Source organism: Aptenodytes patagonicus, chromosome 10, assembly GCF_965638725.1.
Source record: "Aptenodytes patagonicus chromosome 10, bAptPat1.pri.cur, whole genome shotgun sequence".
Classification (NCBI taxonomy): Eukaryota; Metazoa; Chordata; class Aves; order Sphenisciformes; family Spheniscidae; genus Aptenodytes; species Aptenodytes patagonicus.
In genome coordinates this window covers 21,279,752-21,294,774 of record NC_134958.1, presented here as the reverse complement: position 1 = coordinate 21,294,774, position 15,023 = coordinate 21,279,752, and the positions used below count along the sequence as shown (strand labels likewise).

General features: G+C 39.7%; 1 protein-coding gene across 1 annotated transcript in view; it reads left to right on the top strand.

Annotated features, from left to right (window-relative positions):
- SCAPER (S-phase cyclin A associated protein in the ER) overlaps positions 1 to 15,023 on the top strand; it is a 170,569-nt gene that overhangs the window by 87,378 nt on the left and 68,168 nt on the right. Inside the window, exon 23 of the mRNA XM_076348457.1 lies at positions 4,176 to 4,302. Within this exon, the coding sequence (XP_076204572.1) occupies positions 4,176 to 4,302 (127 nt within the window). The remainder of the gene's footprint in view (positions 1 to 4,175; positions 4,303 to 15,023) is intronic.

Genomic DNA, 15,023 nt, shown 5'->3' with positions numbered 1-15,023 from the left:
AACTTTAGAAAAAAAGACATTAACTTTCCCTTTTATTTAGCCCAGTAAATTTTCAGTTATTTATCATTCCCTGTACAGCATAGTAAGCATTGGAGGAATGCAAATTGGAGGACAGAAGGAAGATTAAATAATTGTCTTGAAATGTTTGGATTTGGACTCAACAGTATTTCCACGTAGTTGCTGGATCAGATGTTGATACCATGCATTATTAATCTACAGTGCATACAAAGAGTGTACAAGGAGTACAGTATGTACAGAGTTCTCTCTTTCCAAATCTGTTCATAGCAATGATAAATTCTATATCCAAGCACAGGTCATCTTGCATAGGTTTCTAGTCCTTTGAAACAGTCCTAAAATTATTCTTATTTCTCTGACACTGCCAGGAAGTCATTTGTGCTGGTTTTGGCTGGGGTAGAGTTAATTTTCTTCATAGTAGCTAGTACAGGCCTATGTTTTGGATTTGTGCTGGAAACAGTGTTGATAACACAGGGATGTTTTCGTTGCTGCTGAGCAGTGCTGACACAGGGTCAAGGCCTTTTCTGCCTCTCACCCCACCCCACCAGCGAACAGCTGGGGGGGCACAAGAAGCTGGGGGGGGACACGGCCGGGACAGCTGACCCCAACTGACCCAAGGGAGATTCCACACCATGTGACATCATGCTCAGCATATAAAGCTGGGGGAAGAAGGAGGAAGGGGGGGACGTTCGGAGTGATGGTGTTTGTCTTCCCAAGTCACCGTTACGTGTGATAGAGCCCTGCTTTCCTGGCGATGGCTGAACACCTGCCTGCCCATGGGAAGTGGTGGATGAATTCCTTGGTTTGCTTCGCTTGTGTGCACAGCTTTTGCTTTACCTATTAAACTGTCTTTATCTCAACCCATGAGTTTTCTCACTTTTACTCTTCTGATTCTCTCCCCCATCCCACCGGGGGCGAGTGAGTGAGAGGCTGGGGTTAAACCACGACATCAGTATAAAGGATATTAAAATAATTTCTCCAAGGTTCAGTTGGTGGGAGGAGGGAGTTTTTATTTCCCTTCTCTTCCCCATGTGATCACATAGCATACGTTACCTTTTTTTGGCAGATGACTAACATACAGTAGGATATGAGGATGTAAGAGGTAATTCTTTAATGTGGCAGAACTGAATATTTATTCTTCGTTTCTTACTGTTTGATGCTGAACACACAATTAAAAAGTTTGAATTTTGGTAAAAGTGTCCAGAAGACTTTTAGCCAAAACAGAAAGCTGGAAGCTTTTCCTTGAGAGTTAACGTGTTGTACAGCTTTTTTTTTTTAACTAAGGACGGAAACTGAACATGACGTTTAACTTAGGTAGCATCTTTATAGACTGAAGAGAAAGAAAGGGAATTTGTCAACACAAGTTGACAATGTAATATAGTTATAGTAATAGAGTCCTTGTGAGCAGTGTTTTGATAAACCTTACACACTTTGTATGCTGATGCATGATGTAAATTAGGAAAGTCCTTTTCTTTAGCCTCTGTGGTTAATCCTGGTTGAATTCCATTCCTCTGATGTTAAATGAAGCAAATGGAAACCCGTCTTGCTGTCTTCTGTCAGATCAAGTTACAATATAGCATGGTGGGCTTTTTTCAGTGCTTTATATATGCTTTAATCATGGATTTTGGGTAGATGTTTCAAAGAGAGAAAGTCTTTATTTTTGCTTAATGCACTAGGATATTGCCAAGGCAATAGCCATTCTAAATCACATTCTGTGAGAATACCTGAAATACTCTGCTTCTACATCATCTTCCTGGGCTGCAGCGATTCAACTTTTAATTGGTGCTGCAATCCACTCCTTATGCTCAGCAGAGTTAGTGGTCATCTCATTCACTGTCCCAAGTCCTGCAATTATTTGTGTTTTGACTTTTAATTTTCTTTCCCTTTTTAGCTTGTGACTTACTTACTTAGACAGAGGTTTCCTCCAACCTCATTTTTCACAGAGGAAATAGCAGTGCAGAAAATCTCATCAGGACATAATCTCCCTTTATTTTTCTTGTCATAGAAAAATCCTGGCTGAATATTAGTGGATTCAGCTGACCAGATGATAAGAAGTCCGAGACCCAAAATTCTGCAAATCATTTTTGTTTGTACTTTAAAAACATGTATGTATCTTCAGAGTCTCTTGAAAGCCTTTAACAAAGTTCTTAATTTTTTCAAAGAAAAGGTACAGAGTACCGGTTTCCTATTGACTAAGTGGAAACTCTCTATTCTTGCCTGTTGTGGTTTAACCCGGCAGGCAGCCAAACACCACACAGCCATTTGCTCAATGCCTCCACTGCAGTGGGATGGGGGAGAGAATCGGGGGAGGAAAGAAGTAGAACTTGTGGGTTGAGATAAAGACAGTTTAATAGGACAGAAAAGGAAGGGAAAATAATAATATTGATAAAAGACTATGCAAAATAAGTGATGCACGATGCAATTGCTGACCACCCGCCGACCGATGCCCAGCCAGTTCCCGAGCAGCCGTCACCCTTCCCCCGGCCAACTCCCCCCAGTTTATATCCCGAGCATGACGTTGTATGGTATGGAATATCCCTTTGGCCAGTTTGGGTCAGCTGTCCTGGCTGTGCCCCCTCCCAGCTTCTCGCTGGCAGGGCAGGAGAAGCTGAAAAGTCCTTGACTAGTATAAGCACCACTTAGCAACAACTAAAACTTTGGTGTGTTATCAACGTTATGCTAAATCCAAAACATAGCGCTGTACCAGCTACTAGGAAGATACTAGGAAGAAAACTAACTCTAACCTAACTAAAACTAACTAACTAACCAGGACATTGCCCCAAATGAATATTCTGATTTATTTTTTTTTTTTATACATGTGACTGTTGTGGTACATTCCCCAGCCATTCTGTCTCCTTTCTTGCCTCTCAGAGGCTAGTTAATGTAATTTTCTCTTTGCTATTACTCTGTGGTCACTTTGTGAATGCTTTCTGGCCCTTTTACACTGAGGATCTCCCATTTTATGATAAGCATTGATACCCTTCCCGTCTCTTTTCCTTCCTATAGAGCTATGTTTGCTTCTAGTCACAACGGTATTTCTCCCACTCATCCTGCTCAATTACCAGCTTCGTACCACTTTCAGTACAAATTGCTCAACAGATCAAACCAAAGGTCCACCAAACGCTGAGCCTGTCATTAAGAGCAGCCAGTAGCAGGTATTAAGGCAATGGTTGACAAATACATGGCAAGTACCGAATGATACTTCCTCCCTACTTCTCTCAGTCTCGTCAAGGGGCTCTGTTTAGCATTTATATCATCTGCCTTAAGGCATCTACAGATGTAGAAGTCTACATCTGAGCTAGTTACTGACTTCGTATTCAGGGCAAAGAAGGATACATTATGAGTGTCTTTCGACTGTTTTATTTTAGACCTTAGGATGAGATGAATGGTGCCTTGGTACTGCATATTTCTTTTCACTGCCTAGCAGGAGAGCATAGGTGAATAGCCCAGATGTAGATGTGTAAAATTGAAATGAATCCTAACACACGTGTGTCTACATCTCTCCCACCTCTGCATTTTGGCTTCATTACTGACCCTCATTAGTAAAATGCCCTTTCTGAGGTAGTCTGCAAAGTCACTGCTTTTCACATACTCAAATAACCCTAAAGAGCCATTTCTTTTATGATGCCTATAAGAAATTAGCCAAGTAGTCTGCTGTTCTGTTTCCCTTGCTCATCTCAAGAGTGAACTACTCGGCTAGGTGGGCGAAAAGGGTTGAATGATGGAAGAAAAGGATGATGAAACCATGTTGAAAATTAAGATGGCAAAAACTAGCAGGATAAGCTGTGGAGGGAGAATAGGGACATAAACTCTATTGAACAACAACAGAAACAAACATGTAGCTAATAAAGAAACACCTTTATGGCTGTACCGTTCACACCATTTCTATGCCATTTCCCTGAAAAAGTAGATAGTGAAATGTCATAGACACTCTAAGCTGCCTGTATCTCCTTGCTGTACTACATATTTTACGTGCTGTTCAGTATAGATGGTAATACTTTTACACAGATTTTCATGATTGCTTTATTGAAATTCAGTTAGCGTTTCACTACAAAGATGGAAGTTTATGTAAACTGCGTAACTGTAATGTTAATGTAATAATGTAAAAATCAGGAGAGTTTTTGCTTTAACTGCTCTTTGTTTTCTGTTTAATGTTGAAGGTTACAGCGATTAGCAAAAGACCTTCTAAAGCACCTCCAAATGCAGGATAGCTGTTCGTTGGGGAACAACAAGGTTTCTGCTCTGGACAGGACTTTAGGAGAGATCTCTCGTATTCTGGAAAAAGAGGTATTGTGACTGTTACCGTATAACTTATGATTAACCTATAAACTGTGTTGCCCTCAAATATCATCAGTTTGGATTTGGGAATGTTTTAAACATGTGTTGATAAATACATGACTTCTGTGTAACAAGCAGTGTCTGCTATTACGTTTTTCTGTGGTGGTTGCAGCAGTGGATGCTTTTATTTAGACGTCAGATTTTATATAGGCAGTTTTGCAGAAGTGCTGAAAACACGCTTGACTGATGCTGGATCATCTGGATAATGACAAGCTGTACTTCCACTGTATGTTCATTAGGATTGTTTTTAACCTGGGCCATTTCAGTCATCTAGTTTATAGTGCATACCCGTAAACTTACAGTAAGGACCAAAAGAGTTAGCAGAGAACAGAGGAGAGAATTGGAGCCAGCATTACTGTCACAGCCACCACGTTGTGGTGTTATGGCTGAGTTTTGAGGGAGCACAAATCTGTTGAGTTTTCCTGGAGTACAACAAAGCCTGTATTTTTTGGGGTAGGTCTTTGATGAAGGATGAAGGTATGATGTGCATATACATGGGATATTTCTATGTTTTGAATTTTTTAAGTGCTGTGTTTGTAGAGCATGTTTTGGTTTATGGTAAATGTTAGATTTTTTTAATTGCTAGCATAGCATTTGCATCTTTTCTACTGTTTCATCATGGTCAGTCTGCTGCCACAGTGCTTTGTGTCTTCTAAGGCATTTTTTTTCTCCATTAGGACCACGGTATTTAGTTTTCAGCTGGACCATTATGTACTGTTCTCTCTCTAACCATTAGAAAATACTTCTTTCATATCTGTAATCAAGAAATCATGAAAACTCTTTCTGAGAGAAACCAAATTAATGAAATCTGAGGAGGGGGTTGCATCATTGTGGTTTGGAGTTGGTGTCTGTGAAGACGAGAGCTCTGCTTGATGCTTTTCATAGCTTAGTCAATGTGGAACACAATTGTTAATATCACATGCTTTTAAATACTAAATGCTGCCTGGGATGTATAGGGTTCTGCCATGTATTCTATTAGTTACTTTGAGCTGCTGATCAAGTTTAATAGTGTTTTTGAAAGAGTTGTAGCATTTTCAGATTTTGCGGTGTTTGTGTTAACAAATTAATTTTTCAATAATTATTTATTTCAAAATATAGAAAACATGTTGTTGCATGAAGACTATAAAAAGATGTATCTGTTTTGAAAGTTATCTAAATAATTATTGGAAACTGTTACCGGGAAGTGGTGTTGTATCCAGCCTTTCATCAGTAGATGTTTTCTGAGATTTTTTTTTTTGAATGAGACATGAGTTGCAGCAAAATGTTAACCATTAATTGTTCATAATGTTTTTCTGCTTGTTGAGCCTGCAGTGGGGAAGTAAAAGATAAATTTGATAGTATTAATAGGCATGCATTGTTTTGTTGTTGATTTGGGTTTTTACCCCCAAAACATTACCACTGAAGAAGTGTTATTATATCTGAGTGTCCTAATCAATAAGGTCAAGAAAGATTGATTTCAATAGCTGTCACTGTGTTTACGGCACAGATCGTACATAGTCATTTATAGAAGTGGATAGTAATTCTCTTGTTAACTTGCAAGTCAAGAAATCAGCAGACACATCTTACATGTCAATGGGCAGTGAAAAGAATCTTGATGGTGTCAGTCATCGACTGAGAGGAGGAGACTAACACTGTTAATTGAATTTCCCTGGAGAGCATAAAAATATACCATAATGTGGCGGGAGGAATGAGGGAGTGGGAACCACACAAGCTGTCAGTGTGTGTGAGCTGATAACATTGATTTACCCTTGCTAATGGCCTGGGTTGAATAAAGAATTGCCCTGAGGGAGGACAGAGTTCACTACAATAGATCCTTGCCACTTACTAGAAATTCTTCAGGCTCAGAAGAAGTCATGCAAAAATATTATAAAATAAAATTGATCCAAAAAAACCTCTTTTCAGACATACTGTGAAACATTGGATTTTTCTTTTGTTAATAGTTTACACTGACTGAAAAATGTATTTATACAGTCTCACCAGGGAAATAAAGATTTGTTTTACAAACCATGAAATAAAAATGCTGAGCTGCTGTTGGTAACAGTAAATAAGAAAAATAAATACCATTAAATTTCTCAACAGAAGGAAAGGTTATTCAGCTCATTAGAAATTCCATGACTGTACTAAAACAGCATTAAAGTGTGGGAGTGTATTCTTTATGCAAACTTGAATCACAAAAAATGCACATACAAAAGATTGGCAGCCCTGTCTCACTGGGTTTTGCCTTCAGGTAGAATTGAATCAGACTTACAATTCCTCTTTAGACTTAGTCTTCATCTGTTGTGTTTCATAGTAATGAATAAGGCTTTTTCTCACTTCTGGACTTCTTTTATAATGTGAGAATGTTCTAGGATGAGGCATGCCGTGATTATTGTTTTGATTAAACTTGATTTTGTTTTGCATGCCTTCCTGGTTTGCGGGACACATAAGCAGAGTCTGCACTTGGGGCCAAGTGATTTCACCAATATAGCACGAAGAGTTTGTTTAATGTAAACAAAAGTTTTTGTAATGGCATATCCTCTAGATGGTCAGATTTGAGAAATCTGTCTCTCGGGCAAAGATACATCTTAACCACTGTATTTTTGAAGTCCTGTGTGTTTATTGTAGCACCTTACCGGCTTCTCATTAACACAGAATTCATAGGCCGCTGCCGCCGGTTCCCCATGCAATGCAGCAAAATCGACAACTTTCACTTTGAATCCAGTGCATGATTTGAGTGCTAATAAACGAAAGAGGAGTTGCTTTGCCTTGCTTCAAGTGGTTGTTGGATCTCCAGGCACTTCTTGATATGTCCACGTTGGCTTACTTGGATGAAACTCCCCAACCGCTAGAAGTATTGCACCCTATGCCAGAAAAATATTTGCAAGTAAGCAAGTTGGAGTGCAGGTTTTGAGGATCTGACAAGGAGTATGGCCACTAATTGCATACAGCCTGTGGTTCACATGTATTTTAATTAAACATAAAAGGTGCTATAAAGTCATAAACCACAACGTTGTTCTAGTCTGAAATAGATTTGTACCCCTCAGGTCAACCAAGCAGGAGGCGCAAATCCAGATGGTGTTGTATACACCTGGTATGCTGTCTCCAAGATGTATCTACAACATGTACCGCTAGGGTGCTGGTTTGGGTGTGCTCCAGATTATTGGAAGGCAGTCCTTGGGTTTTGGACATAGTCTCTCATCCTTTCTGGCAGAAATCCTGGAAGGAAGTTGTATTCACTTTCACCCCTACTTTGTTTAAAAGCATATTAAAAAAACACACACACAGAGACACAACAGCAAAATGCATGCAAATGTTACCAAAAAGCCCTGGCTTGATGTTGGCAGATTGCCATATGGGACTCTTCAAGCTCTTAATAAGATCTGGTAACGCTCAGTTTAAGATCTCCTGCGAATGGGCCTTTGATGCTAAAAGAAAAACTCATGTACCCACTTAAGGAAGGCAGAGCTGATGTTTGAAACTGCAGGGCTAAAGCAGTTTTTCTGCCACAGTTCTTTTGATTTTATATGTGTTCATTCTTTGATGGGACTAATTTTACACATCCATTACCGAGGGCAGCAGTGTGTTTCAGATGTGCAAGGAATCCCAGATTAACTGCTCACATTTGATTTGAGCACTGATACAGAAATGTCCTGTAATAGGAAACACTTTCAGAAAGCAGTATATTTAAAGCTGTGTATCCTATTAGTGTCACTACAGGTACAGTTTTAAGTTGCTTATGCTTACATCATCTATTTCCCTCAATGTATAGAGGTGAGATTTACTGATTTAAAAAAAAAAAAAAACCCACAACATTTTCTACTGCATAGACATTAGACGTTACACTGACTGAAGTACATATATTTCTAAGGCTATGAGCCTGACCTGGGTCAGAGGTTACTGCCTCTCATATGGTCATCCTTAGACTTGCTGACAGAACATCACTTCCCCAAAGTTCTTCCTAAAATTTGTTTTTAGGGTTTTTTGGGGGGTCCAGGCTTTAAAAGTCCTACTTTTAAATGTTTAAAGTATTCTAGGTGATTTTGATAGGTGTGGGCTAGGCAGAGATGACAGACACCATTTTTCTGAGGAATGTGGCAGGATGCTACCTTCAATAAGGAGGACGGTGACAAGCAGCTGAGGGCAGTACCCTTTTCACCTGGCTCAGCTGCAGCTAAAACACTGCCGTTAAATCACTTTAGTTAAATTTGTACAATACTTACATGTGACATCTCGACAAGCCCTTAACGTGTCTCCCGTCCTTCTGACCGGGAGTATGACATAGAGATTCAATGTGATCATGAGGGAACCTCATGATTTTTGGAATCCAAGTGCAGCAGTTAATCCCCTTAACTGGAATTATTTTTATACAATGTTTCTCATCAGACCACTAATTTGAAAAAGATCTTCATCACAACACAAGCTGTAAGATTCCTTTAACTAAGTGATTGAAAATCTTACAGATGCGCTCCTGAGGAGAGGGCTGCAGCTGCAGGGGAAGGATAGGGGTTTTATAAAGGTCCCAGCCTAAGCAAACTTTACAGCTGAAGCTCACGTGTCTGCCACAAGGCACAAAGCCCTAACAAACAAGATTTCACTGGTTCTGATGTTCATAAAACTTGCTATGATTTTGTACAGTTTTGAGGATAGCTGTGTCCCTGATCTCCTTCAGGCTCTCTAGGTGCTGTAAAAATCTCAGTAAATAATAGTGAGTGCAAACTAAGTTGTTAAAGTGTGGAAATGGAACCAGAAGTTGTTAAAGTGTTGTAAAGTGGAACCAGCATAATAGAAGAGGAGGCTTTTAATAAATTGGGCCACGGTGCTTATAGTTATTTACCAGCTCTCTTCATACAAATCTAAAACTAGCTGCTTTTCAGTAGGCTGTTTTAAGATACTTATTTTTATTACTAATTCAGAATAGTATTCTTACTGGAAACAGATTTCAGGGGAAAAATTTTACTTCCTTAGAAAAGGTGTAATTTTGTAACTGAAAAATGTGTGAATCTGAGCTATTAATTGACTGCAGTGTTTTAATACTTTTTAAAAAAAGGGATCTCGATGCTTATGACCTCTAAAAAGTGCTCTCTCAGTGACCATTAATGGTTTGTTTTGTGTCAGGCAATGTTTTTGGTTTTGCGATTTTTAGATAGGTTTTTCAGCCTCCTGCTTCAGCAGTCGTGATGTCAGTTATTTACATTTCAGTAAAATGTTTGTCGTAGCTTTCAAATACATGGGGACTGCAGACAGACAGTGTTTATCCCATTGTAAAGACTGTCAGAAATGGTTGGCTTTAACAACACAGTCAGGCCCAGTATTTATGTTTTATTCTCTAAACTGTCAGGCCCATTGGGTATGGTGACCATAGTGTGTGAAGATTAATAGGCCAGTTTTTGGAAGGCACACGGAATTGCCTGGCTGGCTATGCCTGATTTTTTTTTTTCCCCCCCTCCTCCTCCAATAATACAAACTCTGAATCATCAGAAACCGAAACAATGAAATTAAAAACTGCCGAAGAACTAAGGTATGGAAGAAATGCCATGTTAAATGGAACACGTGTAAGCTTTTGTACCATTCATGATAAATTTCTTCAAAAGTCTCTACAGACATTTAAAATTGCCCCTCTGTGTGTGTGTATAAATATATATGATATGCGTATATACAGACAAAATAGATTTTAGAAGCAAATACCCTGCTATAAATACTCAGTATTGTTACTTATTTAAGTATATTTAAGAATACAGTGGGATTTGTGATTCCCAAACTCATGCATTTGATTCTGGTGCTGCAGAAATTTGTGAAGCTGGCTCAAGCACCCAGGTAGCTGCATATTTCTAGTGTGGCAGAGTAGTGTAGCCATCAAAGAGAGCGTTGAAAGACGCTGAATTTAATGGCTGGATTTTATTTTTCAGAAGAACAGAATTCTGGACCAGCTGAAAGGCAATGATGCGTCTTTAAGCTTTCCTTGACTTGCTATTGATTATATTTGAACTGGATATGGCATTATTGCTCCACATAATTCTTGTTGTTTTGAATAAGTGTTAGACAAGATACTGTAATTTGATATCAAACTCTTGAAGGAAGTTTGAATTCGTAAGCTAAGCAAGAGTGACATAAATAGGTAGTGCATATTGTGCTAGGTGATGTCACTGGAAAAAATCAGACTAGCTCTAAAGCACACAGGCCATAGCTTGAGGTTTGTGGCTTCTATTTCATAATGGAAGAAAACAGTCAAGATGAATTAGAAGCAGCAAATTTTAAACCTAAATTTTGGCTGAAAACAATTGATCCAAGTTTAACTTAGTTCTGTTAATCAGCTAGACTCCTTAGAGGCAAGGATGATCAGTATCTTGAAGAAAGCAGGAGTGTTAGCAGACAGAGCAATGATTCAGTAATCTTTTCAAAATTAATAATTTTTTTCTTCGGAGCATTGAAGAGTCAGCTGAGAATAAGACGGTGGCAAAAATCTGTGGTCCTAAAAAAACTGTGATGATTTTTTTTCCACACAAAATTATTTTGGTTGGCTTTTATGTAGGAAAAGGAAGAGGTGGAGAGAGGAAGACAATGCTAGATGAGTTTGGGAGTTGTGAATAGAATAGATGCCTCATTTCAGCAGCAGAGCATTTCTGTAGGCAAGCTACAGTCACTGGGTCAGTGCTAAGGATACCTACACCTCTAGAAGAAACCCAGCATAGAGTCTGGTACATGGATTCATTGAGGGCTGGAGAAATCACAGGAGGTGTCAGCTTATCTGTCACCCTCTTACTAAATTGGAAAAAGCATCATAGGGCATTATATATGAAAAAGGGTGAAAATTACTGTTTTAGTGAATTTACAAGTCATGGACTAGTGGCTTTACCCAAATTATAGCCACATTGTTTGTATTTTGTGATCTTATGTATATACATACATACACACACAGGCACTTTATCTGTATCTTACTTAACACACTCAACCAACTATTGTATATAGCCTCACAACTGATGCATTTCTCAGTCTTAACTGAAGCTTTAAAAAGTTACTTAACATTTATGTTTAAGCATTATTATAGTAATGAAAAGCTTGGTCAAGATGCCAAACTTTTATAGGCACATTTGTGATTGAGAGGTGTTTGTATTTTCCTTGACAGGGTGATTTCTGTGATGCAGCCCACTTCTGTTTTCTTGTTTACTTAATATCTCCCATTTCTCCACTAGAGGACACTACTGGCAGAAACAACAGCATGTCCTTTTAATCCTTAGAACTAGTAAGTCTATTTAGAAGTCAGATTTTTTTGGGGGGAATAAAAATGCTTACACTTTTAATTTGGTTAATACTGATATGACTTCTAAGGCCAAAGGTATTACCCGCTAAATTAATTTGCGTGTTAATTCTCAAAGTTCTGTGTTTAGTTATGGCTATGTTCAAAACAGGCTTTAAAATATTGTTGATTTTTGTATTGGACAAACAGGCCCCAGTTTTGTTCAATTTGAGTATTCCTGTTGGAGCGTGCCTTCATCTTTCTGACATCAGGTTCAGCCAATTCTGTGGCACTTCATGTGCCAATGGTGTTTCGAAATTACACAGCTTTTTTTCCTACTGAGCTTCTAATAGCAGCATATCTCCTAGTTTTGGTGCGTTAGGATATTTACATAGGTAATCAGTATATATCCTGTCAAGACTTAAATGTGCAATTATACAGAGTGTTCTATAGGAAAAAATAGAAGTACACACATGCACAGTTTTCATGTTAAAAAAAAAAAAGTAGCCACATGCCCACAGTTAAATAGGCATATTTATGAGCCACTGTTGTTTGTGCTATCTACATTTTATACTAATCTGTAGTGCAGATCGGGGTGGCCAGTCTCTAGTGCTTGAGCATCAGTTCAGCTTGGCTGCGGTGGCAGGAGTGTCACGGGACCAGCAGCAGGGCTGACCTCTGGCAGCAGCTGGCAAGGCAAATTCATGACTGTGGATGAAAACAAGCTGGCAAATGCCCCTGAGCCCCACATCAATCCTGTGCCCTTTTCCACCTCCACCCTTGCAACGGTGCGGTGGGACCCTGCGGAGTCGTTGATACTGTCGTGTTGTAACCTACTGCCTTTCTTTTGTATACGTGATATGTGTCTTTTGGCTCTTAGCCGTATGAAAATTTTGATACATAGTGCATTGGTTTACACCAAAAAGCCTTCTTTTGTATTGGGCAGTGGGCATTTTGTGGCCAAAGTGTTTAAAAAATAAAATAAAGACTCACACATTATCTTAACTGTGCTTTCATCAACGTTTTGGGGTTTTGTTCTTTTTGAAAGTAGTTGCTACTCTTTTTTTTAATAGGTAATCCAAAGTTATAACTTTAAGCTTCATTTTAGCTAAACATATGATGTATTTCTATATGAAGAATGGATTATTTTTTTAATCTATCAGTTTTTCAACTTTGGATACTACTGCAGTAGCCAGTTCCAGAGCTACAGTTGTGTCACGTGAAGGGAAGTCATTAATCAAATGTAAAGCTGAATTATAACAGTTTAAAAAGGATTTAAAGGCAAAATCCAAACTTTATGAAGTGTGTTGAATTGCAAAACTTAAGAATAAGTCTGTTTTACCAGCTAAAACTAGAATTCAGGCCCTTGGAACTCTCTATTTTACTACCAAAAATCTAATAATTTTGCTAACGCAGAAGGTAACAGTGAATTCTGTATTTATGCTTCCTTTGTTGCAAGTGTTAATCTAGTCTTTACCTGTTCTTAGGAAAGTACAGAACCTGAGTTCAGAGCATGAACTCAGGAACTGATGAAGCAGATATAATTGATGGAAAATCTGAGATGGAAGTAACCCTCAAAATTATTTCACTTTTTTCAGCCCTTTAACTGGGAGATTAGGGATTTTTAATGTATGCATGTTCAGCACTGAGTGCCAATGATGCACAGTGCCAGTAAAACATGGTTTGAAGAAGGTTCAGCAGTGTTCAAAGCCTGGAGTACAGTGCATTGTACTGTATCTACCATCTTAATTACATATGGTCCAAACTGCTACTAGTAGTAGAAACGTCACCTGACCTGATCAACTGCAGCAGCGGATTTGATAGCAATAGTACAGTGGCTGTGAGTTCAAAGAGCAGGCTATGTGCAGACACAGGAGGAGCTCTTTGGACAGCATTTTCCACCCAACAGCCATTCCCTGTCACTGCCGGGAAGAAGTCAATAGGTCAGATGTGTGTTGTGTGTTCTAAGTTGGACCAGGCAGCTTTATATCATCAATAATTCGTTTGCCCAGAGTTTCTATGATCTGTGGATTAACCTTTTTCTCAAGATGAACATATAAATAGGAACTTGTTACTAGAGGTCAGCCACAGACTATTTTTCAACTTGTTTGCTGGAAATGGTATTAAAAGGCAAGTTCAGTTCACAGATAAGCTCTGCAGTGTACTTACTCCAAGATTATTCAGAGGTTAATTTACTGTACACAATGTGTGTAGTTGAAAACTGCTGTGTTGATTTCTGGTTCTGTGGGATGCAATTAGATGTTGTTAGCTTCTGGTGCACTTACGCTGTACTATTTGTGGCCTTTTGCTGTCAGATCAGGCTTTTTTCCTTCTGTGTCAGTTTAGAACCAATGCATCATATCAGAATGGATATAATGGATATATATACATTCCAAGGTATGCAAAGTTTCTTCACGAAACATTTACAGGATGACATATGTTTTAATGTCCTTAAAGTACAGGCACTGATTTCTCAGTAATCAGAAAATGCCCTACACAGGCACGTTTCTGCTAATGAGCAGATCATAGAATCATAGAATGGTTTGGGTTAGAAGGGACCTTAAAGATCATTTAGTTCCAACCCCCCTGCCATGGGTAGGGACACCTTCCACTAGACCAGGTTGCTCAAAGCCCCATCCAACCTGGCCTTGAACACTTCCAGGGATGGGGCATCCACAACTTCTCTGGGCAACCTGTTCCAGTGCCTCACCACCCTCATAGTGAAGAATTTCTTCCTTATATCTAATCTAAATCTACCCTCTTTCAGTTTAAAGCCATTGCCCCATGTCCTATCGCTACATGCCCTTGTAGAAAGTCCCTCTCCAGCTTTCTTGTAGGTCCCCTTCAGGTACTGGAGGGCTGCTATAAGGTCTTCCTGGAGCTTTCTCTTCTCCAGGCTGAACAACCCCAACTCTCTCAGCATGTCTTCATAGGAGGGGTGCTCCAGCCCTCTGATCATCTGTGTGGCCCTCCTCTGGACTTGCTCCAACAGGTCCATGTCCTTCTTGGGTTGGGGGCCCCAGAGGTGAATGCATTACTCCAGGTGGGGTCTCCTGAGAGCGGAGTAGAGGGGGAGAATTGCCTCCCTCGACCTGCTGGCCACGCTTCTTTTGATGCAGCCCAGGATACGGTTGGCTTTCTGGGCTGTGAGCGCACATTGCTGGGTCATGTTGAGCTTCTCATTGACCAAAACCCCCAAGTCCTCCTCCTCAGGGCTGCTCTCAATCCATTTTCTGCCCAGCCTGTATTTGTGCTTGGGATTGCCCTGATCCGTGTGCAGGACCTTGCACTTGGCCTTGTTGAACTTCATGAGGTTCGCACGGGCCCACCTGTTTAGCCTGTCAGGGTCCCTCTGGATGGCATCCCTTCCCTCCAGCGTGTTGACCGCACCACACAGCCTGGTGTCAATGGCAAACTTGCTGAGGGTGCTCTGAATCCCACTGTCCATGTTGCAGAC